Consider the following 26,925-nt stretch of genomic DNA (forward strand, 5'->3'; position numbering starts at 1 on the left):
CAGTAGCCTGGAGAGCAAGTAGTTCGCACTGGGGCCTGTTACAAACCTACAATAATCCCTTAATAACATAAGCGCGGGATGGGCCTCGTGGCAAAACGTAAGGCAATTTGTGGGAGGTTTTCTTGCAGTCTAGGATTAGCTTTGTTGGCGGTGTGACAGGCGCAGGTACGTGGCGGTGTGACAGGCGCAGGTACGTGGCGGTGTGACAGGCGCAGGTACGTGGCGGTGTGACGTATGTAGTCACCTTTATAGCAGACTCCCGTCACAAAGTCCATAGGTTCACTTAATCAATAACATTTTATGTCATGTTTAGTAATTAAACGTATATAATTTCAACATGGAACAGGTCGAATCTAGGCCGAAGATCCCTATTATGGCCTTGGGGGTCGGCTGTGAAATTTGAGGGCAGTGACCTGGATAGGCTATTATCTGTTAGGACTGCAGATGGCCATTGGTGGGCCAACATGATCTGTAAGCTCCCGGATCAGTGCCCTTTTTCTTCATTGAGATGCGAAACAAATGCATTATTTAAGGGTTCGGTGAGTGACCGTCAGCAGAGTGACTGGCCATTCCGTGATCACTCTTGAATGAGTAAGTGGGAGTAGCAATGGGAAAGCAAGCAGAAGAGGCCACACAGGTGGAGTTGGTAACGAGGCTGATAGTTTACAAGGAAGTTGGTTATGTGAAGTAATTAAATGGTCACTGACTGCTTCAGCGTTCTTTGGCTCAGTCTTTGTTCAAGCCCAAGTTTAGTGATCTGCTGAATATGAGGTTACTACTACTAATAAACTGCAAACAAATCTGTGTATCCTGCGCTGCGCCTCCTACTTGCACACAACTTTCTGCTCAGGCACTGTGTGCTTACTTGTTTATTGTTGTATATAGTGCCGTCATATTCCACAGTGCTGTACAATGTGCTTTTCTAGTTAAGGACAGTGAGTTATAGTTGGCTACTTAAGAGTCCCTTATCTTAAAGATCATAATACTTTAGATGTTAACAGAAACACCCATAATATGGGCAGGAGAAGGTGGCGAAAATGAATGGAATGTGTGAAGGCCTGTATGTTGTTGTTTTTTTTTTTTGTTTTTGTTTTTTTTTTTAAGAAATGTGTTCCTTGCAGAAAGGCATTATCTGAATCGTTAAAAATGCTACTCGGCTTAATTATTACAAACTTTGACACTATCTGTTTCCTTCATTAAAAGTAGCTTGATTATAGGATGGAATCTCTGTGCTTATGTTCCAATCCCCGGGATGCGCTGTGTGTTTACTCATTGTACGGTGCTTCAGGGATATGATGCTATGTGAATCGATAAATAATAATGAATGTTTTTGTATTGAAGCAGTTTTGCTGTAAGATGTTTGACTATTGGTAGTGCCTATTGAATGCTACCCCCTCCTTTCCTTGCTACTCCCTAAGCCTGGCTGAGCAGTGTGTGAGTTGTAGTTCTGCACCTGCTCCAAAATTCTATATTCATATTTTTGTATTGGGCATCCTGTGAATAGGTTGAGCTGTCTGTAAAACGAGTGTCATGTGTGTCTGATGAACATCTACTTTGCTGTACAGAATAAGTGCAATCTTTGCGATAAGGTGCTTTCTGGCTATTTGTCAAAAGTGTAGTAATCCTTATGGCCATGGCCTGTTATGATATAGAATTCTACTTTTACTTTATAAATTAGCAATGGCTTTAGAATGCTGCCACCTATGCTCCAGAGTGTTGGTGTGCAGTCCCCCTCCATTCTGATGCACTTGTGTTGCCACTTGAGTATTTGGTCTAGAACTGAATCGTGTCATTGATCTGGACTGGCGACGGCTGCCAGACCTCCCTGAACCAGCAGCTGTGGACATTGTTGGTTCACCGGGTGAGCGTTTAGTCAATGGGCAGAGTGTTCCTGCGCGAGTGTCCGTTCACAGCGCGATCACAGATGCTTCTGCCACTGTCGCTGCTTTTGGTAGTAATTGTTGATCTCCTGTGGCTCGAGTTCCGTATTGAAAGGTTATGGAGCGACAGAATGCTAAAGCAGTAAAATCTCCGTAAAACGGAGTCCTCTACTTTCACCGCGTGCCAAGGAAGCTGATGTCTTTTTTTTAAATGGGGAAGATCTCTGCTTCGGTGGCACTTATGTGGCATTTCCACCTTAATTCATAGAATTGCAATAAACGGAGAGGTGTAGCTGCCATCAGTCCATCTCTGCGCATATTGACCAACTGCCGATTAAATGATGCATCCATTAATGTTTTACTCGCATCTTTCCTCGCCTACGTACAGTATACAGATAAACCAGATTCTATTGCATGTACGTCATGCATTTCACATAAAGATTTTGTTTGCATCTTTTTCATTTACATAGGGGGTGCTACAATTAAAAAAAAAAACTCAGCTACCCTACTTATGTTTTGGGATATAACTTGCAACCAGCTGCAGTTGTTTACTCATTGAGTTCTGTAAAGCCGGTATATGTGTGTTTGTTACAAAGTCCGGAACCGTGTATACTACTGAATGTTATTTTATATACAGGTTTGGCCCTCCAAGGTGTGCAGCTTGTGATATTGCATATACATGAGTGTTGGGAGGCACTGGTTTGGAACCCAGTCTGTAGTATCTTGATTATCATTTATTTTTCTCTTACTTGATATTAACATTTATGTGTATTTAATGTATGCATACAATTTGAACAGATATCACAGGGATTGGTGTTATGATGTGATGCTCTGACCCAGGCCCCCATATGGCCATTTGCTATAAACCTATATTTGTATCTGGCTTTATATTGTTCTGGTCTGGCACGAGACGTGGGAAGTGCAGCCAGCGGGTCCATCGCTGCCTATTCCTGGATGGTACCGTCTGTCGGCAGTAAATGCCTGTCTGTGTAGGCGTGAATAGCCAGGATTAATGGAAGCGGAACTGCATGCCAAAGAAATACTTATAAAGTATATTCATTTTATTCATCAGTATATTCTTGTTGTGCGACTTCTTGTACATTCACATAGCCGGTTTCTCAGGGCTGAATGAATAGCCTCCGCGTTTCTGTGTAGGGAAAGCATTCGCTCTGCCAGCCTCTTGTCCGAGGTACTCCTTCCCACTTACGATTTCCCGGCAGAAAATGGTTCATATAATGCCGTTTATACCTGTTCACATTGTGCTGGGAATGTAATGTTTGGACTGTTTACTGTTTCTCATTAATCCGCCAGTAAATCTCTGAAGTCTAAACCGGAATCCTTGAAGAAAAACACTTTTTATTTGTTTTTTTAACGTTTTTAGGGCTTCTAGCTGCGTAATTATTGTGTGACCGCAGGCGAGAAGGAACTTGGCGCGGGGCAAGCCTGGACAGGGCATCTCTCGCCGTTAGCCGCATGTTTAACCCTTTTTATATGACATTTTTACATTCCGGCACTCTGTTTTAAAACATTTTCTAAAGAATTGACAGATTGATGCTTTCACCCTCTGGCAATCAAAATGTTACCCTTGCATTCCAAAACAGCCCTGCGAGCACCTGTACCAACTACACCTCCAATTCTCGTCTCCGGCATCTCTGAAACTCCTCAGACACTTGGATGCCAATCCATGTAAAACTTACGTGTCCAATTATGTTTCATATATTTGTACAATTGTATAAATTCCTGCTCTGCGAGATATTGGAATTTTTTTGTGATTAAATGGCATGTTTTTCTGTCCTTCCTCGCTTTCATGCTTTAAGGTTGAATCGATGTGATGCAGGGAGATCTCAAAATAAACGTTTGACCCTATTAGAAAGGACAGGACAGCGAGACTATGATGTCATGTATGTGTAAATATACATATGTGCAGAAGAATGCACGTAAAAGCATTCCTCCCCCAAAATGCACGCGTGTTAATTACACCCGATATAGACCATCGCTGCCTGATGCAGGAAGGAAAATCGAACGAGAATCCATTAGAGTCAATGTACCTTATTGTACATATTACACATAAATACACGATGCCAGGTGCATGGGACGTCACCGATAAGCCCTGTCGGCTTTCACGTCATTAACACGGCAGTTCTCTGCGCACCGGCGGCTCCGGCTAAAGTGTAACTAAGCTGCTATTAATAAAGTAAACGATTCCAAAACTGTTTGAGAAGGTGCCTCGGGGGTTAATGGTTTGGGCCGGCTTGTACTCCCATCGACCAATCGGTTTGAAGTGTGTCTCAGACAGACAGCGGAGGCTGTGGAGGGGGTGGGTCACGTTAGTCTGATCCATCAGGCTTTGTTGAGGCTGGGAAGCCATTTTGGGATTTTGCAACCGTGTGGAATAGGAAATTACTGTCAACTTGCAACTTGTGGGCAGCCTGAGCTGCAGGATGGAAGGGCCTGGGATATAGAGCGACCCCCGCAGCCACTCTGGAGATGCCCCTTAGCGGATACTGCCCTTTGGAGAGCTAGGTTTGCTTGTGTACTTGGTCCTTTCCATTCAGATCTGTTCTTGACAAGCTGCTCGGATTGATGTAGCGAGTTATTAATAGTTCCGTGTTGTCTCGTTGTTGCTATGCTGTTCTCTTAGAATTTACAAGGCTGTTTCTATTTAAAAGCACCAGTGCAGCTCCTGTTTATTTTCTTCGCAAGGAATACATTCGGTGTGTGCTGTGAAGTGGCTGGCGTCTCGCTTGTGACAGCGTCGTTTGTGTGATGTTACCGTGTACGCGTCAAACGTGTTCTCTGCACGATGCTTGTAATTATTGGTCAGGATCATTTCGCACTGTAATGTTATATAGATATTGCGCATGTTGAACGCTGTGAAACTTTTCTTTTTATCTAGAGGCTGGGGGTGAGCGCACAAGCTACTTTATTTTTTTTTTTTCCCTTCAGAGTTTGTGATTATGTGATGTGACCAAACTCATCCTATTCCCTCGCTTTGATTGTTTTTCTTTAACGCTTTCAGAGCCTGAGGGGCAGTAAAACATCAGTGCAAAAGTATTGCCCAGGCACTGAAAGAGTTAACATAAACAGATTGGGTTGAGCGCTTTAAAAAGTGCTGCATGTTAACCATTTATAATCAGCCCGCTGCTCAGCCCTGGTATACACATGGACGTGTATCTCTGCTTTACACGTGCTGGGAGCTGTGGTAGCAACTTCTGACATTCCAGCTGTCAATGGACTGCAACCAGTGTTCTAGCCAGCTGTGCATGATGGGAGTTGTAGTTCGGCAGAAGCTGTCCTTTTTGTATATAGCATTTCTGCACTCGAGGCTTTTGGCCGCAGCTCTGGAAGCTTTGGTCGCAGGCTCCCTGCCCCGAGCAGTTACTTTTCCTGACCGTCTCCTTGTGGATTTTGCCGCTAAGGTGCAAGTCTTAATGATCCTTCAATTAACCCATTTGTTGCCTGCCTGGCCGCTGTTCTGCATAGCTGCTACCAGAAACCGCATTTAAAGGGAGTTATTGGTAGATACTTTGCCTCACAGTGGAAGTCTGCAGTGGAAAGATTGAATAGCGTCGTCCGGCTGTGGCACTCCCTGCCCGCGGTTTGTAGGAATCTCGTGCATTCATACACGGTTATGATGGACGTTTAGTTGTAGGCATGGTTCTTATGATGTGCTTATTCACTCCTAATATAATAGTGGCTCTCACTATACACAGTACAGTGTCTAATACCTAGTCAAGCACTACGTGCTAGAGGTGGATTTGCATGTTACACATGGGTTGTTTAGTGGGAACAGCAATACATGATTATTTAGTGGATAGAGCCCGCTTTCATTCTATTGGCCGGTCTGTGTATCTCTATATAAAGTTTTTGTTAATACATGTTAATTTTTATCTTGTTTTTACAACACGAGATATTTATTAGGTGTGCAATCGTACTTTATCACCACCCGCTGATATTGGGCAATCTGTTAAATTAATTTGAGATGTGTTTCCGATTCAGGGGAATTGTATTGGTCCCAGCTTTTAGCATTGCTGGATTAACTAAAACTGCCTACAGTTTGGGGTGGGGGTTTAGTTTTTAAATGTTAATTACATGGAAGTTCAGATTAGTGGCAAATGGGCATAGAGCCAACATTTGAAAACGCTTGTCCTGAAATTCTCACCCTTCAACAGCAACAGTAAGGGAGATAATGTAACCGGTAGGATAAATGTGGGTTCACAGAAAATATCTGTTTTGTTATTCTGTAAGTCGAGTTGCGGAGGTTAACCATTGCCATGCCTGCTCTGGTGACTGTTTCCATGCTAAATGGAGCCCCGGTGGTGCAGTTTACAGGCAATTTGTTATGCTGATTTCATCGTGTCAGTATCCCAGTTTGAATGGGGAATGGATTTATATAGTAGTTTTATTTTGTGATCTTGTCTGGGTTAAGCCGCAGGTAATTCTATTGGACAAGATGTTGTTCCCACTATATAAACGTCATGTAAAGCACAGCGTATGATACAATACAAATTCAATGTATCTAGTATCTTAATGTTTAGCTGGTTTAACAGAACTAGCAAATGCACGGAGGATACTAGACAGTCATGTGACTTTATAGCATAATGTCAGAACTCACCTGGACTATTGGATGGTCTGACCCCCCCCCCCCCCCCCCCCCGGCAGAATCCCAGGGGTCGGAGAGGGTTATTGCAGATTTAGTTATTTATGTATGCTCTTCATTTGTATAAATTATATGAAGGGGTCACAGTTAACATGTAAAACCAGGCTGTATTCACATAGAGGTTTATGTATAGGAGGTAATTGGACTGAATGGTTTTATCATACAAATGCGTGTAATGGCCCCATCAGCTGGAACATTCCATTTGTTGCTATAGTAATGGAACACTTTTTTCCCCTAAATAAATAAGAATGTGTATATATTAGAACTTTCCACCATATTGAGTCAGGCTTTATACATTGGTGTGTTTGCTATATTTCAGAGAGAGTTGTTTCTTTATTAATAATCACACTTTTCTCTAAACAGTGAGCCCCGAGGTATAAGGGTTTCTCTCAGGTTTTATATTGTCTTGTGGCTGTGTTATGGAAGCCACAAAACTAACCTTTGATGTATTGCTGGGTAATTTCTATTTTGCCTGGAATTGCTGTATAGCGGGTAGTGCGTTCCGATGTGTTGCGGGTTTTTAAGGATACCGCATGCTTGCACGTATGTAGTAAAAATGTCCCAGCATGCACCTGATAACCTTTCTTATTGGTTGTTTATGGAGCGTGGTTTTAAATCGCTTTCTTGCTGTTACTCCTTGAAAGGCAGTTATTCTAAAGTGTATAACTTTTGTGAAAGGTCTTCTTGAGAAGGGCGAGGTCTACTTGGAGCATGCACTGCTGGTTTAAATATTCAGCCTCTGAACATTAGAACTGTCTCTTTACCCGCCTGTCTCCGGAATGCCTAAGTAACGTGTCTTGTCATTGCACTTTCCACTTGTTCCAGTATGATCTGATCGGTGAGAATGGATTATTCCCATCTCCACACGTATGCTCCACCTCAGTGTCTGCCAGAGAACACTGGCTACACCTATGCGCTAAGGTGAGAAACAAGGCTTCTGGCTATACCGAATATTCATGAGCTCTGCTCCTAACACCAGTAACTGAGTGTTGCTTGTTATTGCATGACTGTGGAAGGGATAAGCCAGATGAAGCTAGGATTCGTTAAGCCGGGCAATGCAGATAAACCGGTCTGTTCGCTGCACTCAGTGAGAAATGATTTTGCTGCTGCTTGAAAAGACGTCAGCTGCCAGTCCTGTGTATAGAAATACTGAAACGGAGCGCACATAAGAACCATTCGGCCCGTCTAGTCTGCCTGTTCTTACTGTGCGAAAGACTCAATTCGTAATCCATTCTTGGTCTCAGATTCAGGAGCCGTATCCCTATCCCATGCGTGTTTAAATTCCCTCACTGTATTAACATCTGCTGGGTGGCTGTTCCATTTATCTGTCATCCTCCCAGTGAAGTAAAACCTTGTAATGTAACATCTAAACATCTGATGCTTTAGTTTTACTGTGACATTTCTTGATAGCTGTTCCGCCTACCTACCACCCTCGAAGTAAAACTTAAATGACATCTAAGCCTCTGTCTATTTTTATAACTCTTCTCCTTTAAATGACCTGATGTTTGATCCCGACTATCTGTTTTCTGTTTGTTTACTTTTTGTCTATGAAGCATCACATCTATTCCCAGCGAGTCCCCATTTCGCTGATAGCAGCCAGTGCCTCTCCAGCTGATGAGTCAGATGTTCAGAACTTCTGTACCGGAAACGTATCCCCACCCAGTCGTAGTATTTAAAGCATACATTTTTTTTATTTAACATAAGCAATTGTGTATGTGGGGCTTCATTTCAGCTCCAGAGGCTGTCATGAGAGGATATATAAAATTCTGGACCCGTTTAGCACAGAACTATACAATGCATGAATCCATTTAGCATTCAGAGTACCCGGTTTTTGAAGCTCGTCAGGTCTGGGCTTGAAAGTTTTTGGGGTTTTTTTGTTTTTTTTTCCAGTTACGTTTCTTAAGGGATTTCCTCTGGTTTGCGGAGCATGGATTCTGACTCCAAGAAGTCAAAATCACCATGGAATATAGAGTAATGCTTATACCCGTACACATGATACTTGTCTCCGGTCCAATCCCCCTCTGGTGATGGCTGTTAGACCCCCCCCCCCAATGCACCTGTTTAAACTCCTTCGTGATTTTCTATACCTCTTTCCTGCCACTGATTGACAGCTTTAGGCAGCCAATCAGTGGCAAGAAATGTCAGATCATGGAAGAAGAAAGTAGCTCTTGCTTCATCGCTGCAAGTTTTGTGTTGGGTAAATGCGGTTTTTTTGTGTGCATTTTGGAAGAATGCATATCAAGCGCTAATCTTTCCGAGAGCCGCAATTTTTGGTTTATTTTTTTCTTTTAAGCAGACAACTTGAGAAAATTAAACTTTTTAAATGCAGCCAATGCTGTATGAATAGCGTTCTGCTGCATTGAGTTCGGGTTGGGGGAATGTTTTTAAGAATGCACAGTCTTGTGTTGAATTAAAATTGTGAACCTGCAATAATTATGTTGGAAGGAAAAAAACAATTGTATTCATGGTTTCTAATATGTGTTGTCAGGGTTGTACCCTTTAAACATTAAACTCCCAAGTCTTTCCTTTGGCCTAAAACCATTTGGAAGCAGCAAATAAAATGGCTTTTTGTTGGGAGGTACAGCTGTTGGCCGGTGTTGGCAGCTGCTCTTTTTGACGCACTACTTTTTTTGCATTTAGGGAGGGGAAAGCCGATTTTTTTTTTTTTTTTTTTTTTTTTTTTTTTTTTTTTTTTTTTTTTTTTTTTATGGTAAATGGCAGCAGCCCTTGTTTCGTGCAGACGTGACTGGATACAGTAGAAGCATTGATCTGCAGCGGGTTTACACCTGGCACTAGACTTCATTCTTATGAGACATCTTATGAGTTTTGCAGTACTGCACATAACGTACTTAACGTGATTATAAAATTGTGTCGTTTTGTAAGAATGCCAGCTTTAACTCAATAAATGTTGGACCACAACTCATACAAAAATCCTCATTGGTTGAAATGAGCCTGTTGCCTGCACTTATTTAAGGCATCTAATATTTTGGTTAATGAAGCAGTTCTGTAATTGACTTAACATTACAAATGCTGTTAACTTTGTCAGAGTTGAACTGGTTTGAGTGGTCATGTAACAAATGTATTTTTAAATATAATATGATAGCTGCCCTTATTGGCATAACTATATTATACAATTCTGGCACATGTAAGCTTCTGTCCATATTACACGTGTTTTTTTAAAATGACTATGTGAATTTTTATTTTATTTTTAGCTCAAGTTATTCTTCCGAGGCCCTCAACTTTGAAACCTTGCATAAGTTGGATCCCGTTTTTGATTCACCAAGAATGTCGCGGCGGAGTCTGCGTTTGATGACTACAGGGAGCTATGCTGATGATCTGCATAACGACAGCATTGTCTCCAGTGCGTCTTATTCCGGAAACGTGTCGTACACCGGCAGTGTGTCCTCAAAGGACAGATCCTTCAACAGGTAAGATGGCTGCTACACTTGGCAGTTCCAAGTTAAATCATCTGATGGTGGCGATCAGTGAAGTTCAGAAGACAAGTTTAAAAAGTGTACAAAACGCTAAAGGGGCTGGTCTGCCTACTAGATGCAACATTAAAACAATGTGTTTAATGTGGAAAGCCCAAACAAATGCCAAGTTCTTGACGTATGCCATTAAAGCAGGCTCTGATAGTCTCGGTTTTTAATCCCAGTAACTAAAGAATGAATACACAGCTTTTGGATGCAGAAAAGTTAACTGGTGTCCATGCAGAAGGAACACCAACATGCATCAGTTTAGTGGTGTACATGCTGGACCCCTGTGTCTGTCTCAAAACACTTACCCCTGGAAACTTCCATACGTCGCTGTCTTGGGCTGTAGATGTCATAGCTACCTTTGGAAATCTACTGATGGAAAAAATGGCTTTACAAGATTAAGCTAAACCCGTGCATTTCCATTTGCCCAGATCTCTTTGGCAACAACATAACACTAGCAAGCAATCCTCATCCAGCTCTCATCAGTCTGCCACGAAGAAGTCTCTCATCAACTCGTCCTTCCTCAGCCAGAACAGTTACAGCAGTCATGCTGCCGATGCCTCTGTCTTGTCCTCTGTGCTAGATGAATCCTTGATACGGGAACAGACTGAAGTGGATCACTTGTGGGGTGAGTCTGGTGCTTTATTCTCTGCTGTTCTGGCCAGAGACTGGGACTGTGTTCTGAATGCGCTGGTGGGCGCATAGCGCAAGCTTGGCTTATAAGGTAGATGTTACACCTGTGGATCCGAGTCTCCTATATGTGTTCTATCCAGCAATTGTTCTTGCAAGAAATACGACGCAAGTGGTGGGAATAAGAAAAAAAATAAAAAAAATTAAAATATATATATATTGCTGGTACATAAGCACTTTTTCATTTTAGAATCTGTAGGCCGATATTCTTCCATTTAGTGGATATACATGGCAAACTTCATAACCTCTTACAAAGTAAACTGTCATAGCAAGCTTCTGTTGAAAGACCATGTGATCCCATGGAATGCCCTCCGATGCTCGAGTAACGACATACTAAGCGCTCATATTTTATGGTAATTATTTACTGAAACACTGTGTTTTCTTGGAGAATGAATTAAGACAACCCTGCCCACACACACTTCTTATTGACTTATATTTTTCTAAGTTGGAGATCCAAATGCATTTTAGGTAAACTGAGAGACTGTTTTTGGTAGAACAGCAAGGGCTAGAATTCCCTTACTGTGTAATCACATGTTGCCTGGCAACACATTCACATATTTTATAACTATAATTTAGTCTTTTGTATAACATTTCAGCAGAATTTATGTCGCCTTGTGCGCAGCTGGATAAAAAATGGAGTATGTGTTAAGAATGCAAAAAAAAATATTTAATTTTGTTGTCGCTCTTCATTTTAGGGCTTGATGACGATGACCCAAAAGGTAAACTTATTTTCCATTTATAAATTGGTACTCCCATTATTTCAAACACCGGCTTTGACCGTTTTTCCTTCTGTTTCTCTCCAGGTGGGGACACAACAGTGATTCAAGCCAATGGAGAATTAAACTCTGCACAGACACAAACTACCATGATTAATGGATACACTTGCAATGACTGTAGTATGCTGTCTGAAAGAAGTGACGTCCTCACTGCATTTTCTGCATCTCGTGCAACACCTGCACACATACACACTGCCTCGACAAAAGTCTACACCAGGGACCGGGCCCAGAAGCACAAGTCAAGTAAGATTCCCCTTATTTGCTCCTGTTAGGGTAAAATTATTTGGGGGGGTAAAATCATGTTTTTTTGTTGTGTTCAGCTGGATGGCTACAGGTCTGATTGTTACAGTATAATTTTATAGCTGGCATTTTTAAGCATCTGGACCTTGAGATATTGGTTAGGGAACCTCTGAGGATATCCTGGAGAGCAGGTGTTAAATAGGTGTGAAATGTAATGGTTCTGTTCATATTGTAGGCCGGTATTAGGTGTTTGGATGTTGGCAGAATCCTTTGGCTGCAGACTATGCAAACTATTTGTATGTCACACAGTTCTGTGATTTGCAATTGGTTAATTCACGTTCCTTAATTTCTGAAGACTTGCAGAATTGTGTCCCAGAAGGTCTCTTGGACACTTAATTTCAGTATATGTTGGTACCAAGGATATTGCCAAATAAGCCAATCCTTACTCCAGTCTCCTCCATTTATCAGTGGATGCGATGCTGAGCTATGCCGGGTTAAACCAACAATTGTGCTCCGTATACGGTTGTGGGAAAATGCAGTTTAAAAGATTGTTATATATTTCGTTTAGTGTTATATATATATATATATATATATATATATATATTAGTACGAGGTGTGAACATCCCATATTGACAGTCAAGATAAAGTGAGCCCCTCGCGGAAATGTATCTAGATTGTTTGTAGCCCAAAACTGCAGCTGTAATTAAGTGTATTATCCCGATTTGCTTGGTTGTGTCAAGAGACGGTGGTTAGAATTTACACCTGGGGCTATTTTTTCCCCCCCATTATATTTTAATGAAACCCAACCTCCCTTAAGTTTGAGCTGTTTTAACCAAGGCTGTACAGTCCTCACCTACAGACTTTAATGGGTTTTAAAAAAAAACAAAACAAAAAAAAAAACCAACTTGTTATAGATTGAAAGCCTCTGATTTCTTTAGACCCTTTTTTCCTTTTTTCCTTTTTTTTTTTGTTTTTTTTTTTTTTCTCCACTGCTTTAGTTTTCTTCCAATGCATTATTCTGCCCTGAGCCTGCCCAGAAAGTTTAGGTTTTTTTTCAGCATCATTTGCTTCGTTTTTCGATGTGGTAATTGAACATTCACATTTTATTTTGTTTCTCTTGATAGGAGAAATGCCTTATTACGTGAATAAGGCTTTGCTGCTGGTCAGAACGTCCGCTATGACTATAGCAGCTCTGTTATTGAACCTTTTTCATACGGCCATGTTGAAGCTTGGTTATGCGTTCAAAGGTACAGCTTGCCCAATAAGCCACCGCACATTGATCCTCGCCCTCCAATCGGTGATGCCTTCCCTTACCTGTTCTTGTTGGGCAAGCGGACTTTCTAGCTTTATCACTTGTTTCAAGGGTGGCAAGCTTATTCTATCTCTAAAACCTAATTTTCTTCAATCTAGAAAATCACATTTTCATTCTATAATCTTTATCTTGCGCTTAACGTGAACCTGCAGTGCCATGTTCATGGGGTTCCTTCTGGCAGAGTGCAATTTTGGTGTAAACATTGCGGTAACCTACCTGCCAGCGTGTTAATTGACCACGTTGCAGAGGTTTTCCTTTTATAATATTAGCGATGGTGACTAGGATGTGCGTACACCTTCCCAAAATCCGCTGTTTGATCATATGCTGGACCTAGGTGCACAAGCAGCGTTGCATGCAGTTACACATGTATGCAAACAAATGCTAGGGCGCATTAAATGTAATGCAACAGTTTTAGTGATCCCTGAATGTATCGCTGGCTCCTCTGCTTTTATTCACTTTTGAAATGGTTACTCCGTACATCTACCGCACGCGCTTTAACTTTCATAATGCAAAAGGTGCTCGCCACTTCCTCTGACGGCTCATTAACTGCTTAATGATTACTGTGCTGGGAATAAACAAAATGTAATCATAGCCTAGATCCTCGTTTCCCAGGTTTCATGCAAATCCCGACCCAGACACTTTATTTTATTTTTCCCCTGTGTGTGTGTGTGTTGCAGCTCATTCGAATTACTGTGGAAGTATGAATGTGAGAGACTATCTAAAAGAGGATGGACAGCTCCGTATAAATGGGGAATCCTTGTGTAAGTATGGTACTCATGCATGCGCTTCGTTTATTTTAACCCCTTTAATTTGAACTGTCTTTAGGTTTTTTCCACCCAATCTCTTGTTTGATATCAAGATAAATTATAAAGAATGTCGCCTTAAGATTTTCATGTTGAGAAATGTCTCTCTGTTTTACCGTTGATACTTTTTCCTACTATACAGTATACTTTTTTACAATAGTCACTCTTGACACAACTTTTGTAAAAATGTGGCCCTTTTTCTATTTGTTTTTTCCTTCACCTTTGGTGTAAGAGTCGCGCATTAATCGCTTGTTACCGTAACCAACAGGTGATGACTGTAAAGGGACGAAACACCATGAAACACACACAACTGTCCTCACGCAATCTTCACGGGCTAAGAGGGTGACGGGGTCCATATGGCACATCTTTTCTTATGCAGGTTTATTTGCACCTTTTTGTTTTTGTGACCTTTTTGATGTCTTAAAGGACTTCCCTTCTTTCTGCACTGTCTCTCCCTGCTCATCATCACTTATAGATAAATACGCACAGTGATTAAATAAATAGTCTGAAAATTGCATAAATGTATCCTGAGCAGAAAAAGAAAATGTGGTGCCCATATAGTGTTTTCCTACTCGTAATAGTTTTTGGTGTGATTGCTTTTGGCATCGCTGTACGTGAGGAGTCATCAGGAAAGTGTCTGCTGTTGCGAGCATCCCATGCTTGCCCTAAGGCACTTGTCCTGTATCTGCTATGTCGCTAATGCGTTTTGGCTTTCCGCGAATCGCCGGTCACTTGGTGTCTTTGGTAAACAAACCTTTCCTCTGTTTTTAGGCTACTTTTTGCAACAAGCCGTGCGAAGCGTTGCAGCTGCTGGATGGTTTGTATCCAGGAAGGCGTTGTCGTTTCTTTGGTTGGCCATTGTATCCCCAGGTTATTATTTTTGATTTTGCACATTGGCATGAAGTCTTGACCTTTTTGAGTGCCGAGATGAGATACTCCCCTTGATGCTCAAACTGGCAAGAGGTTATTGATTCACCTTTCTGTGTTAACATGGATTATGTTGCGTCTGTCATTGTACGTATTGGATGCATGCCTCTGTCTTCTGCTTTTCCACGGTGGATTTAATTCTGCGAAATCTAAAATCACGGTCACCAGCCTTTGACTGCCGTAGAAAGGCTTTCACTGCTGTATTTCTCTGATCTAACAGTCATACTACTAGGTAAAAGGATATCTCCTCACCGCTTGGCGTCGGGGAAAGTATTGATATCACGTCACATGCTTTCATTCCTGGCTTCATACATGTTAATCCCCGGTTGTGTGTCGTAACGGTCTACACACGAAATCCATGTGTATTTGGGTCCCGGCCTCTATTTGCACAGCATGGCATCTGTGTCTAATCCGCTCTTTTGTCTCTTGCAGGAAAAGCAGCGTCTGGAATGTTTTGGTGGTTGGGCACGGGATGGTACCAGCTTGCCACGCTGCTCTCTTTGTTAAATGTTCTTTTTCTAACCAGGTCAGTAGCCGGTGCATATTGGAGAATGGCTTTTGTTTTATTAAAAGCAGTTTCTGCGAGGAAACATTTCTCAAGAAAAGCAGTGTCGCCATAAAAAAATGGAAATCTTATCTATACAAACCAGCCGAGCAGGAAGTGCTTCAAGGAAATGTATATTGGAAACCTTTTCTCAGCACCTACTGTGTTCATACGAATAATAGCATCCATGTCATTGTTATACTTATTCCGATTTCCAATTTAAACGCTCATTTTGTGAGATTGATTAACCCAGATAATAGGATTTTCCTTACCACAAAATGTGGTTGTTTTTTTTTTTGTTTTTTTTTTGTTTTCTCGATTCTATTTTTTACCCCCCCCTCCACTAGAACAATGGTTTTGTAAAATGTTAAATGTGGATTTGACGCTTCACAGTAAATGATGGGTTTGTCTTCCTGTATTTTAACACTAGATGCCTTCCAAAAGTACTCAGATTGCTGCCTCTGCTGATTCCTTTACTACTATTATTGGGTAAGTCTTCACATAAAGCTGATTCCAAAGTAAAGTTAAAATATTGAAAAAAGCAAGTACCCCTATACTCTAATATTAAAAAATAAAAAAAAAAAGTTCGTTTTGGTTTGCTTCTTATTGCATTGAGACACAATTCATTTTTTAAAGATCAATATTATATTGGAGTTAATTTTTTGAAGGGATAGCTAGGGTTTCAACTCCCTTTCTTCACTGTTTATTATGAAGGGTAAGCGCTAGTGGGTTCCTCCAGCTAGGGCTGAATTGATTGAACTGTGCACCTATTGACGATGGGCATTTACAATTCTCCCTTTAGTGAATAAGTCCCCATTGTGGCTTTTTAAACCAGAGGCTTCAGTCTCCTTAATGTGTATGTAAAATATGAGCTTACTTTGCAAAGGTCTGTGGTTCATGGGCTTTGGCGGTTTGTGGTCATTGCTTCCGGCATTTGGTGGGTTAAGAATGGATGCTGTACAGACTGCAGAAGATACAGTTCCTATCCTCAAGCCCACAGCAGATACCCCTTTGCCCAGCCAGGACACACAGGTAAAATTCCACAACATGGCTTGATGTGCGTGCTCCAACAAAAGAATTGCTTTTTTGTTATTGTACTACTTTAATTCAGATTCTAATTTCAATATTCCATTTTGGTGCCTATAGTTTTCTGGATGTTAATATAGTAAACGCATGAATAGGTTAATCCAAGACAGGAATGCCCAGAAACCAAGTAGCCCTGAAAAATAACTATCAACTATAAATTCTTCCTATGTCATAAGCAGGGTCCTCTTGTAAGTAAAGTTTTGTTATGCACCACTTATGCCCTGGTTCACCATTGAGCACTGGTTACTATAGAAAACAAATATATCAGTTCGACTTAGTTTTGTGGTGCCCTTCAAATATTTGTATTGGATGAAGTGCTGAGTAAATAGTGGGCACTGTATAAAATATGGCTTATACCAGACAAGTGTATCCTACCCCAAATTCACTAAATAGAGAATGTTGTAGCAACTCCTGTTAAAGTGCCACTTTTTTCCCCTTGCCCCAAAACTATAGGTTACACGCTGAACACTTGTTGAACAGTTGTTTTTTTTTTTTTGTTATTTTATAAAGGAGACAGATCTTCACATGGCCGGTACAATCAAAGAGCTGGAATATAAGCTGAGGCTTATGGCCATGAATCACAGCCATCATGTAAAGGACCACGACAAACTGGCACTCTTGGTGCAGAACATTCAAGAACGGGTTGGGCAGATGAGCGACCAGGACCTGATATCCGGACTAATCGCCAAGATGCTAAATGAGCGTTTTGCAACACTAACGGATAAAAAGGAACACACCACGGTAAATATTGTTACTGGGATCAGCTAGACTATTGACGAAGATGTATCCGGGCAGAAGCTATTTATATGATGTGCCAGAAAACGTATAGAGTGTAACTAAGTTGCTGATATTCACTACAAGATTTCATTTCAACTTTTTGTAAGCAGAGATGCATCTTGGCTAATTTTACACACTAGATATAGATGCTCTGCAGATCTTATTAAAATACCAAAAGGAACAATCCATGGTAAATATTATTAAATCGTCAGTGCGTGTGGTGCTCAAAATAATCAGAATAAGAGGTGGACCAATAGTTTTACCAAACATGGCTATTCCTCTAGAACAGTGCTGTCCATTTTCCCCTATTTCCCTTTATTATAAGCTGCGACAAGTATAAGAGCAAAACCTAAGAGAGAGATATATATATATATCAGAAATGGGGCTGCATGAGGTTTGCAGGCCAGGGAAAGCCAACTGCATGGGTTACTTGTAACACTGCTGCTTGTGCCATGATTAACAGGACCTTGTTTGGAGGAAATCTTGTGAAGATGAAATGGCAAACGTCTGACTGCAAACTCTGGTTTCCTCTTATTTTAGGATGGATTCCACTCCACTAGCTCAGATCATGAAGCTCGTATCTTGCGTTTGGAGACACTCCTGGGAAAACTTTCAGAGGTATATGACTGCTGCTGTTAGTCTTGCAGGAATGTAGGATGTGCTTGCGTCGTTTTGTTCATAGACTTTTCTCCCTCCTAACACAAATATGTCTTGCAGGCAATAGAAGAAGACCGGAAACTGTTAAGGACGGGGTAATTTCTTTTTTTAATTTTATTTAAGTAGCTTCTGAAAATTTTCTATAATTAACAGTGTTGCCATTCAAACACTATATATAAAGGTTTGAAATGTAGTACTGATTAGCGTTATATCCTATATCTTGTTTAATGTGTGTCCTTTATTTTAAGAAGTGGAGCAGATGCTCAAGATCAGGGCTTTCTTAGGCAAAAGATTCAAAACCTGGAGCAAGAGTTTGCTGCGTATAAAGCTGAATTTGTAAAAGAGAAGGCGGCAAAGACCAGCTGTGCCCTACCAGATTGTGTTCTTCAGAAGGTGAGACCAACTGATTAACCCAAGAGGGGCACAAGTGACTGCTTAACAATATTTTCAGCAGTTTTCTAGGTTTTTGTTTTTATAGCTGATAAGATTTGTTCATATTACAACCTTCTACAAGTCTGTTTTTCTATGGATTTGTAGATTTGCCTTTTCAGGACTTGCCTTTGGTCCATGGGTGTGCTAGAAAAATGCCCTTAATGTAACTTCAAACACTATTGTCTTTGTGTCTTGTAAATAATGGTTGCTGCTATCGCGTCTAATTTTGATATTGCTTAATGGGGCGTGTTTTGGGTTTTATCAGGTGGATGCAAGAGTCAGAGAGTCCGTTGAAATGATGTTTAGTAGCCAGGAAAACCTGCCAGAATCTTTCCTGCATTGGCTATCTGCAAACTACTTAAGCAAGGCTGACTTTAATACCAGACTCCAGGAACTTGAGCTCCAAATCCTTAAGAACATTTCACACCATGTATCAATCACCAAACAAGTGCCGTCTGCAGTAGTGATGGAGAAAGCAGTGTCTGGAGGCATATCGGGCATAACGGAAGAGGTATGTTTTAGACATGTGAGAGGGACTCCCTTACTGAGTTTAAAAGCATTTGGTAAGTCTAAAGTTTAAAGCTACTGGTACATAGTTGCCATATCCCCTTAAACCTGTAAGCAGATGTGTATTAGAGTAGGGGTAACTTAATATTTTATTTTCTTCTGACATTTAAATGGATCTCTGAAGACGGGTAGTTGACAGTCTGCCTTTTTCTCTCTGCCTCTCACTAAACAAAAAAACATAACCATTTAAACCCAGTAAAGATAATTTTAAAGGTAACTATAAGATGAAGTATGGCTTGAATGTTGTCGTCGTCCCTTTCTGTGGTGTCTTTCTGCTTAACAATGAAACTCTGTTTTAACGCTTTTTTTTTTTTTTTTGTATATTAATAGGAAGCCCATGTGATTGTCAAAAATGCTTTGAAACTATACTCTCAAGACCGAACTGGCATGGTCGATTTTGCATTGGAGTCAGGAGGTAGGTGACGCGATATAGTATCCAGGTATGGTGCTTGGCTGCTTTTCCGTTTACTTGCATATATTTGAATTTTGAGAAAACTAAAACTGGTTTACTATAAAACAGTGAGGGGGGGTATGTATAATATAATAACATTTAATACTTTATCACATAAAAACTGTTTCCATATTCCACTGCCTTTTTACAGGAGGAAGCGTCCTGGGCACTCGTTGTTCTGAGACCTATGAAACGAAAACGGCACTTATGAGTCTGTTTGGGGTTCCGTTATGGTATTTCACACAGTCCCCCAGAGTGGTAATACAGGCAAGTATTCATGTAGTAGCCCATGGCTCCTCTGCAGATAGTCCTTGTCTTCTGGTCCTCCTCACGTGAGGACAGGTGAATCTTTATGTAGCCCAAGACAGAAATGCACTGGCCCACCTGTGCTCCTCAGAACTCTGAAAACCCAAACTGTTGGGGGTTCTTGGACAGATATTTAAAAAAATATTTGCAAAACATTTAGAAACTCTCCGATGACCTTTACAACTATGCTGAAATCCACTGCAATAACACTTCATAGTTATAAAGGTCAGTGCAAAGATTCTAAATGTTTGAATGTTTTGCAGATTTGTAAGCTTTTATATAACTGCAGAGATCTGGACAGGAGCTGGATGTGTCAGAAAGCTTATAGAGTGCGACTAAATGACTAGGTTTCATTTCAGTTTGGTCAAACGCTCTATGCTTGCTGATACATCAATGCTCAGTTGCTGGCTAATTTTGCACATTAGATATAGGCTGTATGGAGATACTATTAAAATGTGAAACTGCTCAATTAAAAATGATTGACTAATTTTAGCTGTTCATGTCTTCTACATTTTGGAATGCAATGTAGAACAAGCACTTCTTACATGTTTGTATGTTTTCCCTATGTGAGAGCCTGAAAAGCATGCGCAGACTAAAAAAATGGATCGGAGGTTTGCGACCTTTAATTCCCTTTAATACTCTACAACGAAAATGATTGGTACTCTTGTATTCCTGTTTCAGCCGGATATGTATCCTGGAAATTGCTGGGCATTTAGAGGCGCTCAAGGTTACCTTGTTGTTAGACTTTCAATGATGATTTACCCAACATCTTTCTCATTGGAGCACATACCAAAGTCGCTCTCCCCAACGGGCAACATCACAAGTGCACCGAAAGACTTCGCTGTATTCGTAAGTGCCCCACAAACGTAACATCATTAACTGTGTCTGAGACATGCAATGCTGTAGAATCTATATGAGACACTTTGTTTGCAGTCGTGGCTGGGATTTGATCTTAACATTTTTTTTCTTTTTCTTATATTGTAGGGACTTGAAGACGAGTATCAAGAAAACGGCACTCTGCTGGTTCACTCACTATATGACCATGAAGGAGAACCACTGCAGATATTCCCGGCGATGGTAAATATGTAGTTTGTGTTTAATAACTTGTGCTTGTTAAAGAGCCAACGTTAGGGCGCGTGATGCTAGGGCTGTGCTCGCCACACTTAAGAGCTATACATCTATACTGCTTACCCACTTCTGGTTAAGTAAGCTAATAGAGTGCTAACGAACAAGCAACACTTCATATCCTCAGCCCATCATAAGTCTGAGCAGCTACAAAAAATGTCGCTAAAATTCTCTGACTCAATTTGAACAAAAACGTGTGCGTTTTGTACCCAATTGGCAAGTATTTGCAAAGATGCCCAAGACTTCAGATTTGAAGACGTAGAAAGTGAGAATTTCTCCAGGTCAAGTATGTGCTTCTCGCAGGATGCACTGGGGCATCTGACTTTTATGATGTGGTGGTTATATATTTTATTTTGTTGTAGCTTTTAGTCTTTATTTCAAAGATAAATATAATTGTATTTAGAATCAAAATGCAATATACTAGTGTCTTTTTGGAATTCTCCCACATAATATGAAATGTGGACGGACATAAGTATTCAGAAAACAGATTGTCTAATGGGACAAAGCCTGGGCAGTTACACAGTAACTTGATGTCGATGGAAGGTGTCCTCTCCAGAGGTTGAGGCTAAATTCAGTTTAGGTATCGGTAAGAATAGCTCTTATTTAATTCAAATGTAACTTCTTTTAAGCCAAGTTGAAGTAAATCTCTCTTTAGTGGAAGCATAATAAACTTGAAATGGATCAAGAGATTTGTGTGTTTTTTCTCTTTCAGGAAGGGAATGAGAAGCCTTTCCAGATTGTGGAACTTCGCATCTACTCCAATTGGGGCCATACAGATTATACATGTCTCTATCGCTTCAGGGCTCATGGAACGCCTGTCCAATAAATACAGGTGTTGCTCGGATGTATGTATCTATGTAAATACAAACCTGGAACACTGGAATAAATCTGGAATTTGGATCAGAGGTATATGCTGTATTAAAGTTTCCACCTAAAAAAAAACAACAATGCCCAGTAAAGGGATTAATAGAGCAAAAACAGATTACTAAACCAATTTGATTTGCACTTATCTGTTGCCAGCTCATCTTAGTTTGTCTCCACGTTCGGTTAAATGCTGCATGTAATCCACTAAGGATTGAAAGGCCAGTTAGTGGGAGATCTTTAAAAGACTCCTGTGCTGTAGCGAGCTCTTTAAGGCGCATCTTGTCTCGCTCATTGGAGCTGTAGTTTGGGGGTTCTTCCCAGTGCAGGGTTTATTGGTGATATCGGTATTTTAGATGTACCTTTTCATTCTCTAGGGCTACGCTTCGGTGTCCAGACATTTGTATTAGCCATGGGAAAAGTGAAAGACGTGGTGGTCTATAACGCTGTACATGGCATTCGTTCTGTGATTGAAAATATGCAGCTTCCATTGCTTGGAGAGTCGCATAAGATATTAATAAAGATATTAATGTCCATATGTAATGATATTCCCTACTTCCCTAAAAACATTTTTAAACGGAAGCAGGTGAATTCTGACAAGTTAATCCTTTATATGCAGTTAATATCCTTATTTATCCAGTGGCGGTACCATAACTTTAATTCCTAGAGGATACTCGAAGGACTGAAAGAATACACCCATAAAACTGTAGAAAAATAACCAAAGTGTCATAATTTTAAGTCTTTACTGTCGAGGCATTTTTCGTTGTATAATAAAGCACTTGCAGTGTCGTCCCTGGGCAAGGAAATCTAGCGGGCTTAAAATATTTTGCAAATGAAATACTGCCAATGCAAGCCACGTATCGGGTTTCCTGATGTCTGCTCTTACTGATCTGAACACGTAATTCTCTTATGGTACTTTGCGTTACTAGCGCAGGAATGAGCATTACTTATATTTACCTGATACCCCTAATATGTTTGGGTTTTTTTCCTTTTGATTCCATTAAAATAGTTGTATGTCTTTGTTCTATAGTTTTTTTTACATGTAACAAGATATTTTAAATTATTTTGAAAGCTAGCCAAAAAATGTCATTTTTATGTATATAGTAAACTCTATCCATGTGCGCCCCCCCCCCCCCCTATTGAACTCCCAGATACTGATCTAGGGTAAATTTATTTAAATAGTCTGGGTTTTTGTTCCATTTGCGGACGGTGTAAATCGCACGAGACATGATGGGCCAGGCATAGGAAACCAGATGTACAGAAACTGCACAAGTCGTATACATGCAAATGTAAATTTAAAGTGGGGATGGGATAGAAAGGGATTATTCCAAAATACTAATTTATTTTTTAAAATGCAAAAATAGGACAATGCAATGTATTTTTGTAAAGGCTTTTTCCAGTGACTTTTGTTCACGTTTTGGGGGTTTATTTTCTTCTGCTTGCTCTATATTGGGGAAAAGATATTGATATGTTTTAAATAAAGTTTAAATTGAGTGCATGTAATATTTAAAATGGTAATAAACAATATATTTCTTTTCTGTATACTGTCTGCAGTGTTTTATGTATCCATTGAGGAGTGCTCTGGTAAAATGTCTGACTCCACACAGATTCCGCAGCGCTGTACAATTTAATAGGGGCAGTTAACACACACATCAGAAATATACACTAATACATAGATGCATCAGGAAAAGAGAACCCGGCCCGTGAGCCACCATCTAGCCTGATGGTACCAAATACAATGTTCCTGGCAGGAATGGTGGGAGTTTCAGGGCTCCGCTCGATAAAAATGTTCAAACAATGGTCAGAGGGGGAGCGAATCAGGACAAACTAATGTGTAAAAAGGTAAACGCTAACATTTGGCTGAAAAGGAAACAATCTCCCCAAAATACATGTTTGGCACATATGCAGGAAAACATGCCTGTTTATAAAAAATATGAATTAAGAAACTTGCAGATCTCATAGTGGTCCAAATTAGTTTGAATACCTTTTCTATCTTGTAAGAGCTTGGCTCGATTGTAGTTATGATGCAGGAAAGCCACATCTATTCACTGAAGGGAGAGAGTTGATGAGCGCTGGCAGGAGTTGTATTTCAGTTTCTATTCGTTATAAAGTTCCAGCCCCCATTAAGCTTCTGCTTACAGGCTTTCAACACGTTATATCGGTAAGACTTCTTCAGTCTCCTCAAACTTTGAATTCTATATTATACGTTATAAATTATTCTCATGACTTATGTTTTAATTCCCTCCCCTGGTTGGAGACGGTTGACTGAATGAAGCCTCGACAGAGCTGCTTTGGCTCCTTGATCTCACAATACATTAAGAAGGTCCAAACCCAGTGACCTTCTCCTGCAGGAAGAGCTTACCTGGCCCTGTATAATGTATAGTTAAATTGGCAAGTTCTTCACCACACATTGAAATTATACGTTATACAGGTAGTCAGCGCTGAGAAAGCTGCTGATGCGGTGCCGACTGTCTCTTTAGAGAATGGACTCTGGCCTGTCCGGCACACACCGAGCGTTAACGAAAGGAATTGTATGGGTAAAAAGAATCGTGCCTTAAACAATAAATACCGCTTGAGGCTGCAGCTGTTTGACGTCCTTGAGTCACAATCTACAGCCTGGCCTTGAGAAATATAGCTTTTTCCATACTTGCAGACTGGTTGTCATACGTATGGCCGCTACCAGCCAATGTCTGCGATTACTCTGCAGAGAAAATACGCGAAAAACAAACTTCTTTTTATATCTAAAGCTGCAAAGGCTTTTTAAAAACTTTGCCCTATTCTATTTTAAGGAGTGTAGAGAGATCTTCCTCTCGCTACAGTTGTCCTTTAAGACTTGTTTCCTTAGCATACAGGGTGAAGGGAGAGTAACGTTTTGTCTGAGTGGAACAGCACCTTTAGGCTAGGTTTCCACTTGGTTTTTTTTAGCTAAAACCGCCCATAAAAACGCCAATAGCGCCACCTGGCGTTTTTTTAGTGAAAAAACGCAGCAGCCAGATGTTAGCTGTTCTTCAATAGGAAATCGCAGAATGCCATATCCACTTGCCGTTTTTTTGTTTGGCGTTTTTTCAGTCCTCTTTGGCGCTTTTCTGCTTTTTTGGGCTCTGTGGCAGTTTTTCAAAATCGCAGCATGTTGACACTGGCGTTTTTTGCAAGGAAATCTTGGCGTTTTTCTCCAATAGAAGTCTATGGGAGAGAAAAAACGCCATGAAAAAGCCATGTGGGTTTATTGCCTTGGCGTTTTTTATGGCGTTTTTCCACAGTTACAATGCAGAGGATGGACCCAGTATCTGTGTGTCCTACGAGAAATAGGCTGGAAACAAACAGTTTCACACAAAACAAAGTTCATATTGAATTCTACACCATTTGGAACAAACATGCCATTACAAACAAACATACGCGACGCATCAACTGGATCCTGCGTGCCAAAAGCAACAGCAAACAATTTGCACCATCATTTGGGGCCAATCTTCCTAGAGGAGCAGACATTCGGAATAAAGCATGCCTTACAAACCACAGAAAAGTGACAAAAGGGTCCGCCGGGGCGTTTAAGTAGAACTCTACCAAGTAAATGACATCAGGGGGCAGATACTCGCCATTTATCCTAATCCCTTTTAGCTGGGTGAAACTTCTAACTTGTAAAGGCTGGAAAAACTGCCTAAGGTCAAAAAAAGCAATTTCCACAGAAAGGCTAAAACGCCAGAAAAAACTCCAGAAAAAAACGCAGAAAAATGCAGTGGCGGTTTTCTTGGCGTTTTTCATCAAGAAAAAAAACGCAGGACAAAAACCCAAGTGGAAACCTAGCCTTAGACTGACATTCAGACTAGTTCTATATGTCAAGATTTGCTAATCTAACAATTTCATGATAAAACGTAAAGTGGTAAAAGCTGGTTTGTTTGCAGCGGTCGTTTCCCTCATCACGTTAGAGAAGGGATTGAGAGACGTGTGACGGCGGAGCTTCGTGTGAGATAATGAACCTGCGCTGATCTGTGTATCCTAAACGCAGCCGGGGACTCCGGAGACGTCACATACATCCTCTGTTTCTTAACTGTTTGGGAAGCTGTTACCCGTTAACAAGTGTAATACTGAGGAAGGTGGGGCTTCATTGTAGCCACGCCCAACTTTCCCATTTTCACCCTCCTCTACACCCTCGCTGTAACTTTCAGCCCATTTTTTCCCCCTCGTACTCCCTTGTAATTTGTCCGCAGATAAGACCAATGAACTGCTCCAGTCTGCCCATTTATCCTGCTTTGAAGACCTTAATCTGTCGTCCGTCTTCTTATTCGTTGATGCTGTTCCATTTATCAGCCACCCTCTAGTTCTAGATTGGGACCTCCTTGTTCTAGCATTTCTCCTCCTGTACTTTGTTAGGCGCCTTTTAAGCTTTCTGTATTTACTTCGTAGAAAGACTCCATGGTTTTTCGTGGAAGCACGGTGTGTGTTGGGTGGGTAGTGGTTACCCGCTGAAGATTGGGGTTGCTGGGCAGCTGATGTCAGAGGCCAATGTCTCTGGACAGTGAGTGAATCCAGATAACATCATTTTTACCTTTACAATCTCGGGCAAGTGACTAATGATGTACCGGCCCGATCACGCAAAAGGCCACCTTTGGTCACAGGAGAATTTCTGGCACAACCGAACTGGAAACAAGGACACCCAAAACTGCATCTTCTTCTGTATTATCATCAATCAGTGTAACGGTGAACGGGCTGATGTATACCTGCCGGGGAGAGAAAAATACAGCTTTACGTTAACATAACTCTCAATGTCCTCTCTTTAGGAGGCACAGTCCCTATTTTAGCTTCAACTCCCCCTTTCCTGCCCCTCTTTTCTAGAAGCTCTGAATGTGTGCTGGGTATTAGGGTATCACAGAGTTCGGCAGCCCCAAAAATGTGTATAAAACCGCAGGAAATCGTATAAATAAAATATCATTTTCTCAGTGACTGATCTGATTACATGAACGTCCTGTTAAAGCCTCGTCATTTAGCCACACCCCCTAAAAGTGTCCCTCTGGCCATTTGAAATGTGGGGGGGTATGCATGAAGAGGACTAATATTCTATGGCAATTAAAGGGTTACGGAGAGCAATACGCTTCATGTAACGCATGATGTGCTCATTTATCATCAAATGTCTATTTAGTTTCCGCTGTGGCTCTAAAAGAGGAGCATAAGAATACGTTATACACCCGTTGAACGGCCGAGGGGCTTAGCATGACAGCTGTGAGGAAGCCAACCATTTACTAGAATTCACGTCACACGTCTACGCATTCGCCTTCTTGACCCTATGCAGCTTCCGTACGCACAGCAGAGAACCGTGCGTATTGTGCTGCGTAGCAAAGCTGACGTCTCTGCGCCCTCCCC

At 41.0% G+C, this 26,925-nt stretch overlaps 2 protein-coding genes across 2 annotated transcripts in view; both read left to right on the forward strand.

Moving 5' to 3' along the window:
• The window catches only part of LOC149283510 (dynein axonemal assembly factor 5-like), a 31,297-nt gene extending 27,727 nt beyond the window's left edge, over positions 1-3,570 (forward strand). Inside the window, exons 15-16 of the mRNA XM_089497460.1 lie at positions 1,766-1,951; positions 3,482-3,570. Of these exons, the coding sequence (XP_089353586.1) occupies positions 1,766-1,951; positions 3,482-3,570 (275 nt within the window). The remainder of the gene's footprint in view (positions 1-1,765; positions 1,952-3,481) is intronic.
• Positions 3,571-7,384: 3,814 nt separating this feature from the next.
• Positions 7,385-21,535, forward strand: LOC149283511 (SUN domain-containing protein 1-like). Its single transcript, XM_089497461.1, has 23 exons — positions 7,385-7,461; positions 9,753-9,968; positions 10,448-10,644; positions 11,402-11,425; positions 11,510-11,725; positions 12,847-12,969; positions 13,712-13,795; positions 14,106-14,216; positions 14,609-14,707; positions 15,197-15,290; positions 15,739-15,797; positions 16,195-16,340; positions 16,905-17,135; positions 17,712-17,789; positions 17,889-17,923; positions 18,077-18,221; positions 18,526-18,771; positions 19,158-19,242; positions 19,430-19,545; positions 20,266-20,433; positions 20,569-20,661; positions 20,972-20,974; positions 21,422-21,535. The coding sequence occupies exons 1-23, from the start codon at positions 7,385-7,387 to the stop codon at positions 21,533-21,535; spliced, it is 2,760 nt and encodes a 919-aa protein (XP_089353587.1).
• The last annotated feature ends 5,390 nt before the right edge of the window (positions 21,536-26,925 follow it).

Source organism: Sceloporus occidentalis, unplaced genomic scaffold (assembly GCF_023333645.1).
Source record: "Sceloporus occidentalis isolate IW3139 unplaced genomic scaffold, rSceOcc1.0.p SCAF_103, whole genome shotgun sequence".
NCBI lineage: Eukaryota > Metazoa > Chordata > Lepidosauria > Squamata > Phrynosomatidae > Sceloporus > Sceloporus occidentalis.